Source organism: Hermetia illucens, chromosome 6 (genome assembly GCF_905115235.1).
Source record: "Hermetia illucens chromosome 6, iHerIll2.2.curated.20191125, whole genome shotgun sequence".
In the NCBI taxonomy this organism is placed as follows: Eukaryota; Metazoa; Arthropoda; class Insecta; order Diptera; family Stratiomyidae; genus Hermetia; species Hermetia illucens.
In genome coordinates this window covers 95,221,580-95,245,541 of record NC_051854.1, presented here as the reverse complement: position 1 = coordinate 95,245,541, position 23,962 = coordinate 95,221,580, and the positions used below count along the sequence as shown (strand labels likewise).

The window sequence follows — 23,962 nt, the reverse complement described above, 5'->3', positions numbered from 1 at the left end:
ATTGCGCAATTGCTTTGATTGTCTCCGTTTCAAGTATGTCGCACAGTATATTTTAGTACGGCAGTGATTCTAGCAGTCTGAAAATCAGCTGTTGTTGACAAGGCCCGTGTGGGGTTTCGTAGGTTAATTTCGGTTCGTGAGTGGGTTGCAGGAAATTTGGAGGAAATCGTCCTGGCAGAGTTATGTCAGCGCACTATCAACGGTTGATGAAGTTGCTGGAAAAGTGGCCAGTGGACAAAAGAAAGACCGGGAGGTAATAGACATTTTTGAATATCGCAAAATGTATTTGTGTTCTGTGTGTAGCTTGCCCTCCGGGCGGCCGGTAAACTGAGTGCGGGGCTCTGACAGGGCTCATGATGGCCCCCAAGATATCTATTGTTAGGCTATTGCCCATGACGCTATCCGTGACGATAATTAGGATGTACTACTGTTCATGAATCGTTCCAATCCCCTCCATATCCATAAAGAGTTGTCTTTTATCCACAAATATGCTTCTTTAGGTTTACACCCTGATTACCCCGATCCTTTTGTTCCACTTTTCATCTGTTTGATTTTATACCCACCAAATCATAGAGTGGCCATCCAGTAAGCAATGTGCTCGAAATAGGTTTCCTAGTCAGCCAAAAAGTGAAACCTGCTGTTATCGGCTTTGAAAACATAGGCGAATGGCTATGCACTCTGCGCTTGCGAGGCAAGTTTAGAAATATAATCCTCATTAACTTTCACGCCCCTACAGAGGAGACTGCAGATTCGGAGAAGGATACCTTCTCCAAAGTAATAAACCCTCGAAGCCTGCTCCGGGTGTGATACCAAAATCATACTACACCCAAGTGGGGACGGAACCCGTATATAGGCAATACCTTGACTGCCAAAGCTAATACAAAACTACCAATGACAACGAGCTGCGGATTATTCAATCCTATCAGTGTCGCACGAAATCGTGAATTCGCTTGTGTCCTCCGAAGCGAATGGTTCGTTCTGACGATTGCTCTCGACTGTGTTCAGATCGGGCGTGTGCGCTGTTGTTTACGATCACCGTTATTCAATTTTTTAGCCGTGTTTGATTAACGGTAAAAAAGTGACAATTAGATTTTTAATAACCGTGACTTCGCGTTAACAAAGTGAAGCCGGTACAAGCCTCGCGCCGCGATTGTGGAACTCATCCTTACTCGAGGGGCACGGAACTATAGCGTGTAAAGGACGCGGAACCAGCTTACACTGCCGCCGCCCATGGGTTGGGCAATTCCAATATCTCCACACAACTTCGGCCGACAAGACCATTACGGCCGAAGAAATGATAAGTGATGACTGCCCCATCATTACTGTCGACGACGACCAGAGCTTCCCTCCTGGGGACCAGCCCGACGCTCGGACTGATGAAGAAAATTACTGCGTTAACTACATCCAAGGATTCCAAGATGAATTCAAACTTGCTTCAGATAAGTCTGTTTTCAAACGAAAACAAACAGACTCGGGCATCTCGGACAACGAGGCCCCAGCGAACAAAAACCGACTTTATCTTCTCTCTGACAACGAGCATCGCCCCGAAGCGACCCACGCACGTCCCGGAACCTCAAAATCCACTGGCACGGCCATTCCACCGTTAGTTAAAGATAAGAATAGAATTAGCTTTCTCCCCCTGATTTTCTTGTATGGATTGACTGCCAGGGCAGTGGGCCTTGTAATTAAGAACAGACAAAAATGCCACATTTGAAATTACCAATCCACCGGCCGACAGGCTCAAAGTCCAGCTCACTTGTCCCAATATCCACATGAAACTAATACATTTAATTAAGATCACCAAATTGGAAGGCCATTCCTTCACGCTGAAAGAGGTGAGGAGCCAACCCTCATCCTCAGAGGAATCTCCCCCATGAGTTCACTCCCGAAGACGTGGCTTCGGAAATCAAGGAGCTAACGCAGATCACACCTGTCCGAGTAACTAGGCTTTCCACCCCGTGGTCACGAGCCAATGACACCAATCTGAGCCTCTTTCGTGTAACTTTCAACTCTGACGCAGAGGACAATATAGTCACAAAAAAATTCCCTACTGCATCAACGGATTAGCTGGGAGAAGTCTCGATCTCCTTCGTTCTTTCCCCACCTTGACAGACCCTCGCAGTCTAACACTCTGCCTCATGCCAACTGGACCGCCCCTCCCTCACTGACCCCGTCTTTTGCCGCAGTGGCCAGGGGTCGAGCAAGACCCGAAAGCCTTAGCCCTTTATCGCCTGCACATTCTTCCATTCCAAGGGGCTTCTTCATGGAAGCCAGGTCTTTCTCCTCGCTATGGAGCACAATTTCCGATTTCTGTCATAACTATCTCCGTCTCCCCCTTGAGGACAAACCCGAAGCGTACTTACAATTCCTCTTCAAATTGCTAGACAACTAAAATGAAGGTGCTCACACTCAACACTAATTCACTCATTTCTAACGACAAACGTTTCGCTCTCCACAAGCTCTTAGAGGATTCCAATCCTAATCTCGCTCTCCTAAACGAAACTAGACTGGGGGAAGCCCCCCAACGTAAAATTACATGCTCCCGGTTACAGTACTTTCCGCAACGACGCGGGCAGAGCCATACTAGTCAAAGCGCCAAACTGCCTGTTAGCAGTAGTCAGACTTCCTGTCAGGGATGGTGGCGTCCTCCGAGTCCTAATCGACTCTCTCTACTTCCCGGGCGGCACAGGTCGTCACCTCACTCCCACTCTGGACGAACTCTGGGAAATCGCGAGCAGTTTCGACGCCTTCATCCTCGGCGGTGACCTCAACGCGAGGCACGTATCTTGGGGCGACTCAGTTAACAACGAAAAGGGGAAAGTGCTCTTCGATTGGTTCCAGTCAGGGCCATTCCTTAGCGCGGACATCATTAACGCGGGAGTGCCATCCTTTCCTCGTGGATCCTCTTTCCTAGACGGCTTTATAATCTCTTCCAAACTCTCAGCATGTGTCACTAGCTGCTCCTCTTTAGCAGCCCACTCGGACCATCATGCCCTCAACTTCTCTCTACATCTACAGCAAATTCTCCCTTGATTCCACCATCCGCACAAATGCAGATCTTTCAATCGGACAAACTGGGACGATTTCCAACGCGACTTAGACAGCGTGCTGGGCCCTCCCCTGGACAAATCGCGCATCCACTCTAATGTTGAGCTAGATACATACATCCGGAAAGTGAACTCTGCCTTCGAAACTACAATCGACAAACACGCTCCAGTTAAAGAACCTGGTTATTACAAATACGGGTGCCTTTCCCCCTCAACCCTCCTCTTATTCTGCGATAGAAACAGAATACTGCAGCGCAGGAAACGTTTATTTCACCGGTCACCGAACAGATGCAACGCTGACTACCGTCTCCTCTCCGAGATCATCAAAGACCTGTCCAACGAAATCAATGGACCTATTCGGTCCGAACGAATGCATCTTACAAGAAACTCCTCAAACCCGGCCCACAAGTTTTCTCAGTAATTAATCGATTGGCCGGCAGAAAAAAATATACTAACTTCAATTAAACCCCGATAAAAATAGGTAACCTCCAGTGTCACTCCCCTGAGGAAAAAATATCCGCCTGCGTAGACTATTTCAACCACTTATTCAGAGCCAAATCGCCAGCGGACCCCATCTTGAACTCGGTGGTCGCCAATGCTGTCAGCGATAAAAGGGTGAGCTTGGAAGGATCTTACCTTTGCCCCTTTTCTCCCAGATGCCCGGCTGATACAGTCAGAACAGGCCCGTTCGCCTCCTTCTTTACTTCCCTAGAAGAAGTCGAACTTGCAATCTCCCGGTGCAACAATAAAAAATCTTCGGGCCCCGATGGCATCCCTAACTTTGTTCTGCGGAAGTGTCCGCCTACCGTCAATGAACGTCTCGCCATCCTCTTCAACAACTGCCTAATCAACGGCCACTTCTCAGTATCTTGGAAATCAGCCCTCCTCATACCTATCCCTAAGAAGGGGTGCTCGGGCGATCTCAAAGATATGAGGCCCATCTCTTTTCTTTCCAATATTGGATAAATCTTCGAACGTATCCTACTAAGCCACCTCAATAGACACTACTCCGCCATCATTTCACTTAATCAATTCGGCTTCGAAAACCTCAGATCCACCGAGCAGGCAATCCTGTACCTGCAAGACCATATCCTCAATCAACTGGAAAACAGGCATTGCACCGCAGCATGCGCCTTAGACCTAGAAAAGGCGTTTGATTCAGTTTGGAAAGAGGGATTGCTCTACAAACTAATCCAGTACAATTGCCCCCTCTCCTTATTCAGAATCCTCGCAGACTTCATCTCCAACAGAACTTGCCACGTGCGTTTCGATGGACTACACTCCAGCGACTTCCCGGTAAACTCAGGAGTTCCTCAGGGATCTATTCTAGGCCCCAAACTTTTTAACATCTTCCTCCACGATATTCCCCACGACAACGGCAACTCAGGCAGCCCTTCTCCCACCCTCTTCCTCCAACGACAATGGTCCTCCCGCGTCAGGAGGGATCCTCTTCGCTGATGACACCATCCTATATGCGAGTGGTCTCAGGCCCTCAATAGCCTCCCTCTCTCTTAATATCTTAATCAATAGGGTCGTCGCTTATTTCAACCGGTGGGCCCTTACCGTTAATTGCCTTAAGTCTGAGGTTATTTGCTTCAGAAACCCCAGCGGGAAGTGCCACTGGCGCACAGTACCAGAAAGCAAAAACCTGCATTTACGCATTGCTAACCACACACTCAAGCCGAAATCAAACATTAAATACCTGGGTATCTCCTTCAACAACAAACTTAAATCCAACCCTCACGTCAGATCTGCTATTGCCAATGCCTCTAAGGCCTCAGTTGACTTAACAAACCTCCTCTCATCCCGGGCCCTGTTTCCTGCCATCAAAACCCTTTTGTACAAAACTCTTATTCGTCCAATCCTGACCTACGGTTTCCCAGCATGGGCTACCATGTCACCAAACGTAGCAGAAGCCCTCCAACGTTTTGAAAGGACGATACTCAGGAAATGCACGGCCAAATACAGAAGGCCAAACCTAAAATTTCACCAAAACTCTCTTCTGTACGACTTTTCCGGGGCTTGCCCCATAATTCCGCACAAGTTGTCGCGCGTCAGACTGAAAAAGTGGCTGTCCCACCCTAACCCGCTGATAAAAAATCTCGCTAAACGCAATGCATTGTTACGCGAGCAGAGGTACTACGTGTCAGGGCTGGCTCTTCTCTCGGACAGTAACTCTCCTCTCAACCATCACGCCTCCGCTCCCTCCTTCATCCCCACCTTTTACCAAAGCTCCTCCCCGGACTTTCACAGAGGCTAAACGCGTAAGTCCAATGTTCTGGCAGTCAATCCCCGCGCAGGTGTAGATCACCTTTTATTATTTTTCTTTACTCAGTCCAGATTAAGACAATAGACACTAATTAGCCTGTACATAATGTAATACCTCCAAGCATTAACTTCTTCCCTAAATTAAGGTCCCTCCTTCTACCAATTAAGCCTCACAATACATGCCCCGCAATCCCACAGTCCTCTTCATCCCTCTAGCCTTTGGTCACTGTCCTTGCACAGGTCCAAATCGAGTAAAAGGTAGCCCTTTCTCAGAATGCTACCACCATTGAGAAAGGACTGCGCTTTACTCCAATTCCGTCGATCAATCCTATCCACCGATGCCTAAAAACTCCCTTTTTTCCGTTTTCCAGTACGGAGTACTATTTTGTGTTATGTTTGTTTAGTTGTAAGTTATAAATTATTCTTAAGTTTAAGCACACCTATGTCAAATGAGCACTGACATGCACCACCTTTTCACTTTATAACATGTAACCGGCTAGGTCGGATATCTTTGTAGGTTAGCGTTACATACTTAATTAGTCACGCTTGAGCTTTTAAGTTATTATTCCTTTTGTACCGCACATGTATTTCTTTTCTTTGCTCAATAAATAAATCTGAAATCTGAATCGCACGAAATTGTTGGAAGTACTTGGTTTGCGGGAAAGCGGCCCACAAACATATGTGGGCCTCTCCAGAAGGGACCGCTTTCAAATTGACCACGTGCTAATCGCTAGCCGCCACCTCCCAGCCTTGATGAATGTCAGAACACATAGGGGGGCCAATATAGACTCTAATCACTATCTCGTTGGTATGGTGCTCCGGGCTCGAAAAACAACACCACCTAGAATCCCCTCTGACAATCAGGTGACCTTTACACTGAAGCCATTCACAACACAGCCCTCCGTAACACCTACAAAGGGGAAGTAGATGCCGCAATAACCGCAGCCAACAGAGATCCTGGAGATGAAGCATCAACAAATGATCTTCACAACCACCCAAAGAATGTTATCTTTGGCACGGCCGTAAACATGCTTGGCGCCAGTCACAAAAAAAAACCGGAACGATTGGTTCGACGATGAATGTAAGCTAACAACAGAACGAAAGTAAGCTATATATCGGGCAATGCTGCACTATCAAAGAACGTGGACATGCGGAGAGGCCTATCACGAACTTTGTCGATTGGAGAACCGGCAGAAAAATCAATCCTGGGAGATTAAATTGGTTTGTGACACGCATTAGGCGCGCAAGTTTTAGAAAAAGTCAGCAGAATGAAACCTCATCCACCTCGATGCCCATCCTGCCCAGACAAACAGAGCAATCTGATTTCCGGCCGTATGGGCATATTAGAGCGACGCAAAACCCTTGGAGTGCTTAAGCAGAAACTTGCGGTATACTCCAACCGCATCCAAAGTTATCAAAAAAGCTTTCGGTGAAGAATAGACAACACACAACAAATCTAGGGGTTTCAGCGAAAGATCCCACCGCGAAGCTTTTCGGCTGCGGTCGACTGGCGGCCAGAAATATTTACTGGAGACTAACCGACTCGTTTTCCAAATGCTAAAATGCGCAAGATCGTGCACCGAAAGAAACACTTTCTTACGAAAAGCGGCCAGAATATATTGCCTAGGTCCTTTTTCAGAGATGACCTAATAAATAGAGGAATATGAGCCGAAGATAGGAAACTCTTTGAACATATATTTGAAGTCCATGCAAACTCTGAAGAACTGCGCCATCCTCCTGGGCCACAGCGATTGCCGAAAAAAAATGAAGTGGAAAGCTCGCGATCGCTTGCACCTTGTCTGCGTCGAGTTGAATACCGTCAGGGGTGATGGAATGGCCTCGAAATTTCACCTGCTACTGGAGAAACTTACATTTGTTAGCGTTGAGAATTAGACCATTTCCAAGGAGTTGAAAAATGCACTCGAGATGTGCCAAATGTTCAGACTCGATAGAAGAAGCGACCAGAACCTCATCTAAGTAGACGAAACAAGTCCAAATTTCATAGAATAGAGTGGATGAATCTCTGGAAGGTTTGCGCCGCATTGCACAGGCCAAAAGTCATCCGTGTGAACTTGAAGAGTCCAAAAGGTGTACAAATTGCTGTCTTTGGAATATCTTGGGGAGCTACAGGGATTTGATGATAGGCCTTGGCGAGATCCAAGGTCGAAAAAAGACGACAGTTTGCCAAATAATGCGCAAAGTTTTGGATGAGTGGAATGGGGAACCGGTCTGGAATCATCTTAGCATTCAGGCGTCTATAATCTCTTGGCTTGGTTGCCAAATGAAGTGAAGATGACCAATTGCTGTTGGAAGGTCTGCACATACCTTGCCTAAATAGTTCAAACTGTTTCCGCGCAACGGCGAGTTTCTGGGGTGGTAGTGGACGCACCTTCGAGAAGATTGGGGAACCTGTAGTGTTGATATGATGTTGGACATCATGCTTAACTTACTGAGAGAGCTTACTTTCGTTAATAATGTTGCGATATTTTTGAAGTGCGCGAATGCGTCGATCGGCGACATCCTCAAAAATGATAGAAAGATTGTTGTTGTTAGAGCAGGTTGAAATTTTCCTTGGCGACCGAAGGGACCTATGCTCCATATCTACCGGCAACCCATAGTGGTACAGGAGTCGCGTTAAAAGTACATCGACTGGTACCCGTACGCCTATTTTTCGATTTGAACGAGTTCGAGACCGCTCTCTCGAACGCAAAACATCCACCGCCGCCATCAATGTGGCCACATTGTTGGTAAGCGCGGCCAATTGTCTACAAAGTTCCGCCACGTCGGCGAATTCGCGAGATACTTCTGCGACCACGAGGCGCGCGTGCTTGGCTGACTCACTCGACGATGAATGCGGCGGATTCCTCGTCCAGACGGACAAACGAGTTTCTTTCCAATGCCATTTACATCCTGGAAGAAAGCCTGCCTGTCCAAGAAGATCCTCTTGGGCTTGCCACCGACATCCAGAATGAAACAGTGCTCTCCACGCTACCTTATAGGGGCCCTCGGATGGTGGACTTCCTAAGAGCATCAGTCCTCACCAGAACATGGGTACAAACTTCAAGTTCCCCAGGAATATGGACCGCCGACTGCGTATGACAAGATGGCGGAGGTGGCTTTAATTTGAAACGGCCTTCCGTAATGAAGCAACAATGCGGTCTGTCTTTTGTCGAAGACCAGCTCGCCAGGGAGTCGTAAGCCAGCTCAGCAGGGCTGGCAATAAACTCTTAGCTGCTGTACGGAGGCCAAACAGAGGGAAAGGCAAAACCTGCGACCAGGACGGCTCCTCGTGCATCATAATAGTTGCTTTCAGCGTCCGATGCCAATGTTTTAGCATCCGTGACGTAACGTTTGAACCCCAGGAGCTTTCCGAGCTCCGAAAAGAGAGAAGATTCAAATTACTTTCCCTGGTCTGTGATAATGACGTCGGGAACACCAAAGCGCGGAATCCACTCTCGACAGAATGCCTCAGCTCATGACTGAGCTGTTATGTCCTTTGGAGGTATTTCATCAAGCCACCGCTTAACCGATCAATGAACGCGAGGCAATACTTATAACTGGGCGAGTCTCGCAAAGGTCCTGTAATGTCGACGTGTATGGTGTGAAAACACCGTGCCGACCTAAGGAATACACCTACTTCCTTCCTAGCATGTCTAGTGACTTTACACTTTTTGCATGTGATGCACTCCAGCCAGAAATACTTACTGGATGCCAATGTCAAAAGAGTAGCGTCTACCAGCTGCTGCTGGTTTGGCGTTTGGTCGGCACAGGTGTGGAATTTGCTAAAAACAGCAGATGGGGTATTGAAGGTGACATGATTGCCTCTCAGGGCGTAGAAGGGAGGAGGCTCCTTACCTAGGGCAAAGTTGACATGGGTCGGGTTGGGCGTTTGAGGATTTGCCGCCGGAAATATTCATTCATGTATTGTGTCAAGAATTTTTCTTAGCCTCCCGCAGGGTTCGAAACCAGTTAGACAATGCCCAATGAAGAATCGGATATTATCATAATTCGCCAACCTTCTGAAATTGCTGAAAGCCAGCTGTTTAGTCCGGAAGAGAGGTTTGAGCTTGGCACGCCACCAGCGTTTTTCGACAGATCCTCTGCCATTTGATATAAAAATTCAGAGTTTGATTTAGTTTTTGATAGTTTCGGCTATTTTTGGGATGTCGGAGGGGAGAATGATGATGGAGAGCCTAAAATGGAGATGAGTTTGCCCGACTTTGGTGCCCTGTTTTGGGTAACCCTATTATTTTGGATGAGAATTTGTCGGTGGTGGCTGTTAGATATCTCATCCTCAAGAGTATCCCATAGCCAGTTCGTGGAGACTGGAGTTAGAGGAAGATTCGCTAACTTCACTTAGAGATGTGTTTTAGATGGCTGCCAAATGAAACACGTCCTTTTCCCTTTGCACAGTGTGCAATTTGAGTCAACTCAACAGTTCTCGCTGATATGCCCCCCCGCTCTACATGTTCTACATTGCTTCGAGCTGTCATTCACATTGGTACGTGCCTTCGCGATGTGACCGAAGCCAAGGGATTTAAATCACCGTTTCAGTACCACCTGTTCCCCAACACAACAACACATAATTCAGCCTATTCTTATTTTCCTTGCTGTTAATAGTTTGAGTGCTGCCTCCAGTTGTAGTCTGATGAATGCTTTTTGTGACCCACCGTAGGCTTTTCGTTTTTCGGTAAGGTCAAAATCCTTTTTCAAGCCCTTGCAAACTCCGCCATGCTATTAACATAGTATGCTGGTCCCAAGCCCAGGTAAAGGAGGAGGGTTTGAGGCAACGTACTCTGTACTATCCTCAGTAAAACAAAAATAAAATGCTGAGATCAGGGAAAGAGATAAATAGAGTATAGTTGGATTTATTCTACTATGCAAAATCCTACCTGATCTCTCTTGGTGACAGGCCCCGCGACAGGTCGACCAAGAAAATGCATAGAATGTCGTTACAAACATGATGATCGGATTAAGTCAGAGGCCTCGGAGAAATGCTAGGGCGTCCACCTCAGTCGACGCGGCAGGACGGGCCCCGGTCCTGCCGAGAAATGGGCAAGGGTTCTTGACGCATGGACGGCGTCAGGACGTAAGCAAGTTAGTCCGCACACAACGAACAAAACAAATACGTGTCTGCACGCTAAATGTTGGTACCCTAACTGGAAAGACCGAGGAACTCGCAAGAGCCCTTCGGAAAAGGTGCATTGACATCTGCGCTCTGCAAGAAACCCGATGGTCTGGTGCCAAAAGCTGCGACATTGAACGCGAACGCGGTAAAAATGGCTACAAACTTCTCTATTTTGGTAACCCACACACTCAATATGGTGTTGGCATTGCCATCTCAGAGGGTTTCCGTGATGCCATTAAAGAAGTCGAACGATTTGATGATCGGCTGATGAAGCTCACCATTATATCAGCTGATCGCACTATTCACTTCTTCACCGCGTATGCACCACAGACAGGTCGACCTGATGCCGAGAAAGATGCCTTCTGGCAACTTCTCGATGAAAAGACTTGTCACATGCCTGCTGATGATTACATAATCATTGCCGGCGACCTTAATGGTCATGTGGGTGAAAAGGCAGACGGTAGCAGGTGCCATGGGGGAAAGGGGTTCGGAGCACGCAATGAAGGTGGCGAACGTATAATCGATTTTGCGGACACCCATGACCTTGTACTTATGAATACATGGTTCATCAAACGATTGTCTCATCTTCCCACATTTTATAGTGGGAACAATAAAACGCAAATCGACTATATTCTCATAAGACGCCAACATTTTACCACTGTCACTGATTGCAAAGTCGTTCCCTATGAGACCATCGCACCTCAACATCGGCCGTTGATTGCTGTCCTGCGAATTAAGCCACCGATAAAACGGCGTGAGGAACGCACTGGCCCGCCGCGCATTAAATGGTGGCGATTTGGTGAGAAGAACGAAGAAACGGTCTCACTCATACGATTGCCAACCATTACGAATGTGGAAGAATCATGGAACCAAATGAAAGACACGATCCACAAAGCGGCCTCTGCAACCCTCGGGGTCACCAAGCCGGGTAAGCGGTACATCAACCGAGATACTTGGCTTTGGAATGATGATGTTGAAATGAAGGTCCGTGAAAAGAAACGCCTCTACCACAAATTTCTCGACGATAAAACGCCTGCTAATTGGCAAATTTATAAGAATGCCAACCGGGAAGCAAAGAAAGCGGTCGCTGTCACCCGAGCGAACCATTTCAAAAATCTTTACGATAAACTGGACACTCGGGATGGCGAGAGAGATCTGTACCGACTTGCTAAAAGCCGTGATGAACGCACACAGGATATCGAACACTTCTGTTGTGTTAATGACAAGAACGGTACTTTGCTTACTGATCGTCGAGCCGCGACGGATAGATGGCGAGAATACTTCGAGCAGATTTCAACTGAAGAATTTGCTCATCCTCCACTTCCACAATCATTGCCGACATTTGGAGCAGTTCCACCAGTCAGCGTAACTGAAGTCGAGGAGGCAATAAAACAAATGAAATCGGGGAAAGCAACAGGACCTGACGACATCGCATCTGAGCTCTGGAAAGCAAAGAGCTGGGACCCAACACCGTGGCTCAGTGAATTCTTTAACCGGGTTATTCAGGAAGGAAGAACACCATCTGACTGGCAAGAAAGTACCACTGTTCCAATATGGAAAAAGAAAGGTAGCCCAGCAGAATGTTCAAATTACCGTCCGATCCGGTTACTTTCCCATACCATGAAGATTTTTGAACGCATTCTTGACAACCGTATTCGCGAAATCGTTGAAATAACCGTGAATCAAGCCGGATTTGTCAAGAACTGCGGAACTACTGACGCAATACACACTGCGCGGTTACTCATGGAGAAACACCGTGAGAAGCATCGCCCTCTTTACATTGCCTTTCTGGATCTTGAGAAAGCGTTTGACCGTGTGCCACACGAACTCATCTGGTATGCTTTACGACAACACTTCGTGCCAGAAGAACTCGTGCGCTGGGTTCAATTGCTCTACCACGATCCGAAAAGTAAAGTTCGAAGTATGGCGGGTGTATCAAAACCGCTTCGTGTCTCTGTTGGAGTTCATCAAGGAAGTGCCCTCTCACCACTCCTCTTTGTCCTTGTTATGGACACCGTCACACGGGATATCCAACGTCCAGCGCCCTACACACTGCTTTATGCAGATGATGTTTTTCTAGCATCTGATAGCAAAAATGATCTCGAGCAACTTGTTCAAAAATGGAATGATCGCCTCATGCAACACGGTCTCAGATTGAATTTAAACAAAACTGAATTTTTGACGACCGATCCCCATGAAACAGGCACAATCACTGTCAGCGGCAGTGATCTGCCCAGAACTGAGCGATTTAAATACCTCGGGTCAACGCTATCAGCCAATGGAGAGCTGCGTTATGAAATTGCTTCACGCATTAACGCAACCTGGATGAAGTGGCGTTCCACAACTGGTGTCCTTTGTGATCGACGTATCAACGAACGTCTCAAATCTAAAATTTACCGCAATGTCGTCCGTCCAGTCGCTCTCTATGGTTCTGAGTGTTGGCCGACCATAAAAGACAATGAACGACGTCTTGCGGTAATGGAGACGAAGATGCTACGTTGGACTAGTGGCGTCACACGTTTAGATCACATCCGAAATGAGGATATCCGCGATCGTTATGGGGTTGCACCGATCGTGGAAAAGTTGCGAGAGAGGCGTCTTCGATGGTATGGTCACGCAATTCGTGCAAACGAGAATTCACTTGCCAAGATTGGTCTGAACATCGAAGTCGATGGTAAACGACCAAAAGGCAGACCTAAGCAACGGTGGCTTGATACGCTGGACGGGGATTTGAAAGCCTCGAGATTGCACCCAGATCAGGCATTCGATAGAGCCAAATGGCGAAGCCGATCACGACGAGCCGACCCCGCTTGTGAACGGGACAAAGGCTGAAGAAAAAGAAGAAGCCCTTGCAAACCTCATCTATATCCTTGCAGTCCATCCGCCCTTTTAACCCTCATGTCGGCTTTCTATTCTAAAAACTTTCCAATTTGGCTCATTGATTTGCCCGCGCTTACATCCTTGAATAAATTAGCTCCAACTTAAGGTCTTCTAATGCCACAAATTGATCAGTTTCGGATCTGCCCTCACTTTTCTGATAATGTCAGAGTTTAGCTCTTCCCCTCGTTGCACCTTTCTTAAAGCTTCCAAATCTTCCTTGTGGGTCTACTCTCTTTATCTGGAATCGGGTCTACGCAGCTGCAGTTGAGCCCTTTTTTCTCTTGGGCGTTTGCTAGCCTGTTGATTCGTTCAACCGTTCGAGCAGCCTCTTCCCCGGTTTCTACTCTCTCATGTTTTGAATGGGCATCACTTGTATTGTCTAGTTCATTTTTTTCGGCTGACGCTTTCATACCTGGCCTTGATGTATGCGAAATGCCTCTTATCATGACTTATGTATTCCGGTGAATTTTCCAACGTTGATAAATTCACAGAGCTCCATTTCCTTCGTATGATAATCAATTTAACTCTTTATAAATATACACAAATAACAATCAAAATCATCGTTTTACAGAGATCTGGGAGAGCACCTTCGCAATCAACTGAAAGCAGTCATCAACCCGACGGACGTAACAACTAAAGTTTCAGATAATCTTCAAAAGCAAACCGAATCACTGGAACGTTTAGCGAACAATGTTTATGCGAACAAATACAAACGTTCATTAACATCGACTGCCACAGGATTAACTGCAGAGCAGTGCAGTCAAGTTCTATCGTCAGAATTCTTGGCTTATCTAAACGACGAGCGTGGTTTCTTCAGCAAAGACAAGTAGATACTCTCTATGGGACCTACTATCAGGCCAAGTAGATTGTTAAGTGCCTCTAGGCATGTAGTCAAATTTTATTGTACAAATAGTGAGCCGCATAAGCCGGTTTTATTAGACAAAGCGATTGAATTTCTAGAACCAAAGCCTGGAAAGGTATTCATTGACATGACTTTTGGAGCTGGTGGGCATTCAAAGCAACTATTGAGAGCTGGAAAAGGCATTAAAGTTTTCGCGCTGGACCGAGACCCTGTAGCCCATGAATATGCACAGAAATTAAGCGATGAGTTTCCTGGTCGAATTATTCCTCTTTTGGGCAGATTTTCCGAACTACCGCAACTATTGAAAGAACAAAACGTAAAAAAAGATACAATTGATGGTATCCTTTTTGATTTTGGATGCTCTTCAATGCAATTCGACGAGCCTGATAGAGGCTTCTCTGTGTCCCATAATGGACCTTTAGACATGCGAATGGACAAAGGGCGTTGTAAGGACCAAGTTACAGCAGCTGACGTTCTTGCTAGAGCTGAGGAGCACGAATTGATTAGAATTCTGCGAATTTACGGCGAAGAAAAACAGGCAAAGAAAATCGCAAGAGCTATTGTGGATGCACGTGCAGCTCTCCATAAGATTGAAACAACACAACAGCTGGCCAATTTAGTTGCATCCTGCTTATCAGATACTCAAAGAGTCGATAAACTACAACGTCCCGCCCATTCAGCCACTAAAACATTCCAGGCTCTACGAATATTCGTCAACAATGAACTGAACGAGATTAACTATGGAATGACACTGGCGCATCGATATCTCAAACGGAAAGGTCGTTTAGTTACAATTACTTTTCACTCATTAGAGGATACAATAGTCAAGCGTCATATCAATGGAAATGTGATTGAAGGCTTAGCGAATCCAGTTCCGCTGAAATATTCAAGCCACGATCTATCATATGATAGTGACTTAGTTGAATCACTCATGGATTCGCCGTGGAAACAATTGAACAAGCATGTAATCACCCCCGAGGAAGGCGAAATAGCGATAAATCCGAGAAGTAGATCAGCGAAACTAAGAGCTGCCGTGAAAGTGAAGTAGCTTTAAGGCTTAGGTAATGAATTTATCCGTTGAAAAGTGTACAATAAAATTTTCTTTTATCATACATTACTCGATTTTTAATAGGTTTATTCAATCAGCACGATAATAGTCCGTGATAGCCCGTGTAGTGTCCTCAAGAACTGGTCGTTTGTTGTGTGTGCCTTTGAGACTCAGCGGCTCGTAGTTGGTTGCCTTCAGAAGTCTCTGAATCTACGGGCCTTACGGCTATACGCTGAACGGTATTGCCATCCGAGCTTCTGACAAATATCTTTATGTGTGGCGGCCTGATCATATTATATTTCAGATTAAGGTTCCATAAATTCCGCTGGAAACCGTCTTCGGACGGGCGAAGAGTATGTAGGACCGGGCTGAAAGTAGGCTCATCCACAGACGGGGATCTGTTTCCCAGCTGGTCATGCGTTAGGGGCAAATGGATCTGGCGAGGGATGGGCCCAGGGCAACAGGTCGGTGATCGTCCTCTCTGCACAGGAGAAGGTGCTAATAGGACTCCAAGCTAAGGTGGAACAGCATACGCCGAGGACTGCTTGGCCAATTGAGGAGCTTGGTCTTTAGTATGCGAACTCCGAATACCTTGGGCACCTTAAATTTCAAATAAGATCCTCATCCTGGTGGCTGGGCTAGCCAGGGTGGATATTCTTCCCGGATTACTCGTAGGATCAATATATACACTCAAAAGAAGAAGAGGTGGTAATGGCCGGCGCATTATCAAAGAGTGAACTGTTTCCATCCAGTGATGTGACAGTAGGAGTCGAGGGCAGTACAGTTAGTGCCAACCGTAAATACACGGTTCTGAAACCCCTAACGAGGCGATTCCAGCTTGAAATTCACTGCCGTCGAGCTAAGTGTAAGGACTCTCAGCCATAATACTCCTAACACGAAACCATCGACGCCGGGGCCTCCTCAAAAGCAAAGACTGACAAGAATCTCGAGCACGGGAAACCGGATAAGAAGAGGAAGTCCACTGGAACAGGATGTTCAAAAGCCAGTACCAGAAGGCCATACATATTCTGACCAAGATTGCGAAGAATGAAGAGACCAGTACTGTCGACAATCAGAAGGAAAGCCTGGTGATTGTGGGCAGAAGGTGAAACCCACCGCTCTCAGTAAGATTCTCTCCAGGGACATAGGAGCCCAACTTTCCATCGGAATGCTCCTCGACGGAATCTTTTGGTGGAGCTGCTGGTTCCGATGCATTTTCCCACCAGCGAGGAGAACCTTGAATCAGAGCCTTGTTTGGAGAGTATGCAACCACCCCAGCTGTGCGAGATTATCAAAGAACGCTTTCTCTAAGTCCCATCTCCCCCGCTTTCTCTAAGTCCCCATCTCGAAGGTTAAATCCACAGAAACCAGTTCTCTGTATGTACACAGCCGTGGTACATCCCATTCTAACGTACGACTCTATTGTATGGTGGCAAGCTTTGAGCAAAAAGCAAAAAAGGACAAAGCTTAATACCGAGGTTACCGAGGTTCTGTATTCCTGCCCTGCATGTGCTCTCAAAGTAGTCCTACATCTCCTCCCCCTAGACCTCCAAATTAAATACGTTATATTGTGCTGTGTTGTTGGATTACGTAAGTCCGGATGCTGGACAGCAAAGCCCAACGGCCATAATAACATCCTAGATGAAGTACCTCGGGAAATCTGGGCGTTCCCCACGGACTATGCCACACGCAAGCTGAACTTCACGAGAAACTTTGCTGTGAATTTTTAAACCAGGGCAGAGTGGAAGACCGGCGGCGTGTTACAAAACTTTGACACAATATTCTTCACCGCTCAAAGATCATCTGTGTAGTCGGTGCGGGAGTTTTCTCGGATACACACAGTGTATCCAAATCGTACCGGTTCCCAGGTTTCGCCAGTATATTCCAAGCGGAAGTATTAACGATACTCGGTCGATATCTAGGACATGATCCGAGCCCCAAGCGTAATATAACCATTTTGACCGATAGTCAAGCGGCCATTAAGTCCTTGTACTCAGTGGCGGTATCCTCCAGGCTGGCGGGACAGTGAGAAACGCGCCGAACAGTCTGCTCAAGATTACCCTACTCTGATCAGTCATAGGAACATAGAGGCGGGATTTTGTTCTTGGCAGTCCTTTGGCCCGCCGGTAACTGTCAAGAGTGGAATCTACTCATTCTACTTAGCAGCCGTGAACCTGAAATTGCGAAGGCTCATCATTTGCGCCAAGTCAACGAGGCCTTGGCTTATAACAAAACTCGATCGTAGGAGCTGTTGCCAGACGCGTGGAAGTGCATCCAAGATTACGGCGGTCTGCACTAGGCACTGGCCTATACATAGGGGGCCATGCCGCCAGACTCAGTATGCCTTACAGTTCGCATTACCGAAGCTGCAGAGAAGAGGGGGAAACTCTCAGGCACCTCTTTTACGATTGCCCAACTCAAGCTTGAGTCAAGCTACGGACACCAGGTAAACCATTCATTGAGGACCTCAGAGGGATCTCTAGATGCATCCGCGAGTTTTACGAGAAGGATTTGATTTTCATTTCGTGCATTTTCTATTTATTTACATTACTAGTACCGTCTTCGCTTTTTTCCAATAAAGAGGTCGTAATTGGATCGTTTTTCACGTAATCAATACCGCCTTCCTTTGGCTTTCCCTTCAGGGCACTGGAACATTGTAGAGCTTGACATTCTGGCGCATTGCCCATATTGACAGTGGCACGAAGCCACGAAGGGGGACCCGGTAGGTTGGGTTGATCTTTCCACGCAGGTTGCGAGAGCGACGGATGCTTATGCCACTTCACGGGTTGAAGGCCTGGTTCGAGAGCGATTAGTTGCGCATCAATGCTCGGACCAAATCACGCACTTAGTGCATCAGGCACCAGAACATCGGCCTGCTTCAATCCAACAGGCAGACATGATGAATTTTTAAGGACTTGACACCAGGTTCGGATCCGAGAACTTTTGCGGACATAACGACAGATTCGGATCTGACTACATTCATCACATCCTGAGAACTGGTTTTTGATGGGACGCCAACATATTTCCCCATCAACCAGTTCTTATTCCTTGTGGACGCTTTGGCTAACTAAACCCTAAAGGAAGATTTCGGTCTACTGTGCACTCATGTACACACCCTTTTCAAGGATAGAGGAGCAAATAAGTACTGAGACTACAACCAGTTTGTCGAACGAATCAAGTAGACCTTTTTTCGTATGCTGTTCACCAGCAGTCTAAGGATTTACTGAATGATTGGAATATCCTTGAAGTGATGCAGGACCGCACTCAAGGTCCATGCGGCAGCAACTATAAATTTGTCTATTTAGCTAGAAAATTCCTTAACAGAAGATCAAATGGTAGGGTTACTACATCGCGGGCTGAGACCCCACGTTCAGAGGCAATTTCTCTACTTTCCAGCTAGTACGCTTTACGAGCTGCATAATTTAATCTCCTGAATCTAAAGGTGAAGTGAACATGAAGCACATTTCAAGAAATCTTCAGCCTAATGATCAACATTTTCATTTAGATTTGGCCTGTTAGAATTGTCGGTAGATTGGAGATACGTACAAGGATTATTTGGAAGATCCAATACTTTTCTGTTATGGTTGCGGTTTTCTAAATACGTCTAAAGCCCTATGCCAAAAATGTCGAGGACCAGAGCCCAGCCACAGTCATCGGGCGCACGTGGCAGGGTGTGCATTTCGACAACGTCATTCACAGTAACTCGGAAAGTTACTGTGCTGAAGTCGTTAACCCAGAGGCTATACTTTGATGCTTGTTTTTTTAGGCAAGCTCGAACTCGCACAAAATTTACTTGCACATTCAGTTTATTCAATAGACAATGTCGAGAATGTAAAGCAACATCAGTTGACGATACACCAGCGAGCAAGACTCGATACTTTCATTGGCAGCTTTCCGCCTTTCGAGTCGGAGTGCTTAGGTGTACGTCCTAAGCCCTCCTCCAACGACACGCGTCTTCGCGTGTCGTTGGAGGAGGGCTTCGGGAATAATAAACCAATCAAGCAGAGATACTTCTCAATCTCTCGCCCCATCGAGAAGCTCTTCCATCAAAAGATTGATCGCGCAAAGCGCCTAGCCTTCGCCAGCCAGCCTTGGGTTAAAATTTGGTAAAGTGTGACTTTGGCTTGATGCGCGCAAGGCGAATAGTGCCACCGTGAAGGACGCTTATCCCTTACCTCTCATTAAGGGGATTTTCAGCCATCTCCCGAAGGCTGTTCTGGCAAATTCTATTGGATGAAACGTCCAAGAATATTCTATCAGTTCGTGACCAAACCATTTGCGCTCTGCAATGCACCTCAATGCGGCGACTGATGCGCAAGTCATTCCTGCTCACTTGCATCATCAAGTTTTCGTATAGAGCGTACGCAGGGAAGTTGTTCTCTGTATGAGAGGCGCTGGTTTGATATTGGCGTCCGGTTCGATACTTGAGACGCATCATTGGGAATGGGACGATTTGTACCGATCCCGAGAAGATGCATGCTAACAAAGATTTTCCGCGTCCGAAAACTGTCAAACAGCTACGGCGGTTCCTTGGAATGTGTGGGTAGTATCAGCGAGTTGTACCAAATTACGTTTCGCTGACTCCACCATTAACGAACATGTTTCAGAAACAGGTCGGTTTTGGGGGTCTGAAGAAGCCATCTCGACCTTCGAAGCTTTGAAAACGAGTCTCCCCTCGGCTTCGGTCCTGTATAGCGCTGACTTCTCTAAACCTTTCGCCAAACACTTTATAGCACAAGTCAATGTGACATGGCAGCGGTGTTGATCCAGGACAAGGGAGAGAGATGAAGTTCCAATAAGGTACATGCTGAAGAACCTTACTCAGGCTTAATGAACCTACACTGTCACTGAACAGAAATGTTTAGCATCGGTGGAGGAAGTGGACAAATTTAGAGCGTACATAGAAGTCACAATTTTCAAAGTGGTAACTGGTCACGCTTCGCTCAAAAGGGTGGTGAACCAGGTAGACTTTCACGATCAATTTCGCCAACTTTCTTTTGTTTCTCAGATTTTGGTATAGCTCTACCCTTTTAGTCGTCTGCGGCCACTGAGGTTGATCTTTTGGCCATCGGCTAATCTCATTTTGTCATTAAACTTGAAACGGAATCAACTTCTTTGAACAAATGGAAATTATGGAGAAAAACCTCAAGTTTGCGTATAACTTTTTTTTATTTTCGGCTGTTGAGATAAAATGTGTGGTATAAAAAAGTACGTAATTCTTTTAAATCAGAATAATCCTTCAATTTCGCCAGTTTCAGTATTCAAATCGATATCATAAATACACGGTCTCGTCGGCAATCCAGGCATTTTCGAGATAGCTCCACACATTACCACAACAAATCCAGCACCAGCCGACAAGTATACATCATTAACGTAAAACTTGAAACCTTTCGGTGCACCTTTGATATTCGGATCACCAGTCAACGAAGCTGACGTTTTAGACATGCATATTGGTAGATCACCATATCCTTTTGCAGTCAAGAAATCAACTGCTTCCTGTGCTTTCGCTGATAGTTCAACTTCTCCAGCGCCATACATTTGACTTGATATTGTTGCAATTTTTTCAACAAGAGGAGCCTTGGGGTTGTAAAGGAATTTGAAGTTCTTTGGGCATTCAGCAGCACGAATGACAGCTTCAGCAGCGTCGACCACACCAGATCCTCCGTAATTCCAACCTCTTGAAATGACTGCATCAAAGGCTCCTGCTTCAAGTGCAGCCTTGCGGATAAGTTCATGTTCAGCGTCAGTATCTTTGCTGTAAATATATGAAGTTATAGCTTTTGTGTCAATAGATAATGTTCTCAACTAAGCACTCACCTATGAGCATTAATGCACACAACAACGGGAACCCCAAATATTTTTCCGTTTTCAATATGCTTCAACAAGTTTGGTAATCCCTTCTCTAAAAGTTCCAAATTCTCTTCGGTATATTCCTTCTTAAGTGGTGCACCTGGGACGACGGCGGGGCCACCACCATGCATTTTCAAAGCACGAACAGTTGCTACTAGTACAACAGCATCGGCTACCCGGCCTGAAGCACGGCATTTTATATCGAAGAATTTCTCCATTCCAATATCAGAACCGAATCCAGCTTCAGTAACAACAAAACCATCTTCTCCCACCAGCTTCAATGCTATATCATCAGCAATTATTGATGAGCAACCATGGGCAATGTTTGCAAATGGTCCAGCATGTACCAGCACAGGAGTTCCTTCAAGTGTCTGCATGAGGGTCGGCTCAATGGTGTCCTTGAGAAGGACCATCATAGCTCCAGTCATTCCTAAATCGTCAGCTGTTACCGGGTTCCCAGCCTTGTCAAAAGCCACAACCATTTTGCCTAGACGCGTCTTCATGTCTGAAAGATTTTTAGATAGGGCTAAGACTGCCATAATTTCGCTGGCAACGGAGATAGCGAACTCCGTCTGTCGTGTGATATTTTTCTCAGTTGGCGATTGGCCGATCGTTATCGAGCGAAGGTATCTATCGTTGACATCCATCACTGAAAAATAAAAGAATTTCGTTGAAAGAGCTGATGTTTGAAGACAAAGTACCTCGAGGAATATATTTGAGCAAAGAATGTTCTGAAAAGTAAGATATGGCATGGTGGAACAGGAACCTAGCCAGAATGAGAACGAAGGTACGAAAACTCTTTAACCGGGCAAAACAAACCGGGGACTGGCGGAGGTATAAAAATGCACTGACTGCGTATAGCAACGCGATCAGGGAAGCGAAACGGAACAGCTTTAGGGAATTCTGTGAAGGGATTGAACAGATCACAGAAGCAACCAGGCTGTACAAGGCTGTAGCCAAAGACGGGGGAATATCCTCTGTCTGCTTGAAAAAGGAAGATGGAACATTCACCGAGAATGAGGAGGACAGGGTACACCTGCTTCTCAGAACTCATTTCCCGGGGTCCTACCCCACGGCGGCAGGCGACAACAATCTGCGTGACACCCCAACAACGAATAAAAGGGGAAGGAAAGAGAGCTGGAAACTAGCAAAAGAGGTATGCTCAGAAGCTAGGCTAAGATGGGCAGTGGGAACTTTTCAACCAATGAAATCTCCCGGAGTAGATGGCATTTTCCCAGCACTTATCCAGAGAGGCCTAGGAATTATCTTAGAGTCTCTTCTGAAGGTGGTAAGGGGGAGCATAGCACTGGGTTACATACCAAGGGCATGGAGACGGGCAAAAGTGGTCTTTATTCTGAAAGCGGGTAAAAAGGATCCTTTTCACCCTAAATCTTTCAGACCAATCTGCCTAACATCGTTCGTACTCAAAACGGTGGAGAAGATCATAGACAACTATATTAGAACTAACGTTTTAAAGCGTAATCCCCTACATCACTGTCAACACGCTTACCGGGCAGGACGGTCAACTGAAACTGCTCTGTATCAGCTGACAGAGGTACTACGGGACGCCATAGAAACAAAAGAAATTGCACTGTGCGCGTTTTTGGATATCGAAGGAGCATTCGACAACACATCGCACACAGAGATACAGGATGCCCTGAGCCGCAAAGGAGTGGGAAACACCCTGGCACTCTGGATGGGCAAAATGCTAGAAAGCAGACAAATAGAGGTACAAACAGGTACAAATCCTATTATCATGAACATCACTCAAGGCTCTCCACAGGGTGGAGTACTATCGCCGCTGATGTGGAGTATGGTAGTGGATGAACTCTTGGACGTGTTAACTAATACTGGAATACAAGTCCAGGGCTACGCGGACGACATTGTTCTAATCTGTAGGGGCAAATATGAAGATACCCTATGTGATAGAATCCAAACTGGATTAAGGGTTACTAGTGCCTGGTGCAGGAAGGTGGGACTGCGGATCAACCCAACCAAAACCACCATAGTACCATTCACTAGGGGGCGTCCATGATATGGAGGTGAAACGAGAAACAGAGGTCAAATATTTGGGAATCACGCTAGACCAAAAATTACTCTGAAAGACACATGTCGGAAACACTTGTCGAAAAGCCACGAGGGCTCTGATGACTTGCAGATCCATAGCAGGAAAAAAATGGGGTTGCAGCCCGAAGATACTACTTTGGATATATACTGCAATAGTAAGGCCAATAATTACCTATGGAGCGGTAATCTGGGCAGAAAGAACCCACCTTAGCACACAAGCCAGGGAATTACATAAGCTCCAAAGGCTGGCTTGCGTGTGTATCAGTGGGGCAATGAGGACATGCCCAATGGCATCCCTGGAGGTCCTTCTGGGATTAACCCCTCTCCATCTGCACATACAGATGCAGGCAAGGAGATCAATATTCAGGATGGCCGGTGGTATGAGTGAGGCGGGGAGCTGCCTAAATCGAAGGAAGATTGATATCCTTTCTAGGCGGTATCCCGAATTACTGATACCGAGGGACAACATGACAACGAGGTTTCACTTCGATAAGGAGTTTGAAACACGTTGGAGTAACAAGGCAAACTGGGAGAGCGTGGCTGCGACATACTGCTTAAACCAGCAATTGATTACTTGGTACACTGACGGATCCCTCACAGCAGAGGGAGCGGGTGCCGGTGTCATTGGTCCAAGAAAAATGTACTTTGAGCCAATGGGCAGGTACACTAGCATATTCCAGGCGGAAATTTACGCCATAGACAAATGTGCCTCCTTTAATCTGCAAAGGAACTGCAGGGGGCAGAACGTAGCTATTCTCACCGATAGCCAAGCAGCGATCAAGGCACTTAAGTCCAACCAGGTGAACTCTAAA

The 23,962-nt window shown here is 46.5% G+C and overlaps 3 protein-coding genes across 4 annotated transcripts in view; 2 read left to right on the top strand and 1 right to left on the bottom strand.

The window, feature by feature from the left end:
• Nucleotides 1-82: 82 nt before the first annotated feature.
• LOC119658770 (ubiquinol-cytochrome-c reductase complex assembly factor 2) lies at nt 83-14,191 on the top strand. The gene is made up of 2 exons (XM_038066466.1): nt 83-253; nt 13,895-14,191. The coding sequence occupies exons 1-2, from the start codon at nt 183-185 to the stop codon at nt 14,151-14,153; spliced, it is 330 nt and encodes a 109-aa protein (XP_037922394.1). The 5' UTR covers nt 83-182; the 3' UTR covers nt 14,154-14,191.
• On the top strand, nt 14,130-15,299 carry LOC119658768 (probable methyltransferase-like protein 15 homolog). Its single transcript, XM_038066465.1, has one exon. It carries the CDS (start codon nt 14,163-14,165, stop codon nt 15,231-15,233), a length of 1,071 nt encoding a protein of 356 aa, XP_037922393.1. The 5' UTR covers nt 14,130-14,162; the 3' UTR covers nt 15,234-15,299.
• Nucleotides 15,300-20,383: 5,084 nt separating this feature from the next.
• The window catches only part of LOC119658784 (C-1-tetrahydrofolate synthase, cytoplasmic), a 36,120-nt gene continuing 32,541 nt past the window's right edge, over nt 20,384-23,962 (bottom strand). Inside the window, exons 9-10 of one of the 2 annotated variants that reach the window (XM_038066491.1) lie at nt 21,051-21,732; nt 20,384-20,988 (exon numbers count right to left, since the gene is read on the bottom strand). In XM_038066491.1, the coding sequence (XP_037922419.1) occupies nt 20,460-20,988; nt 21,051-21,732 (1,211 nt within the window). In that variant the 3' untranslated portion in view covers nt 20,384-20,459. The remainder of the gene's footprint in view (nt 20,989-21,050; nt 21,733-23,962) is intronic. The other variant, XM_038066492.1, reaches the window with a different exon arrangement.

Coding starts and splice junctions, on each gene's coding strand:
- LOC119658768 (XM_038066465.1), top strand. CDS start 14,163: ATGGGACCTACTATCAGGCCAAGTAGATTGTTAAGTGCCTCTAGGCAT.
- LOC119658770 (XM_038066466.1), top strand. CDS start 183: ATGTCAGCGCACTATCAACGGTTGATGAAGTTGCTGGAAAAGTGGCCA. Junction 254..13,894: donor GACAAAAGAAAGACCGGGAG/GTAATAGACATT, acceptor ATCGTTTTACAG/AGATCTGGGAGAGCACCTTC.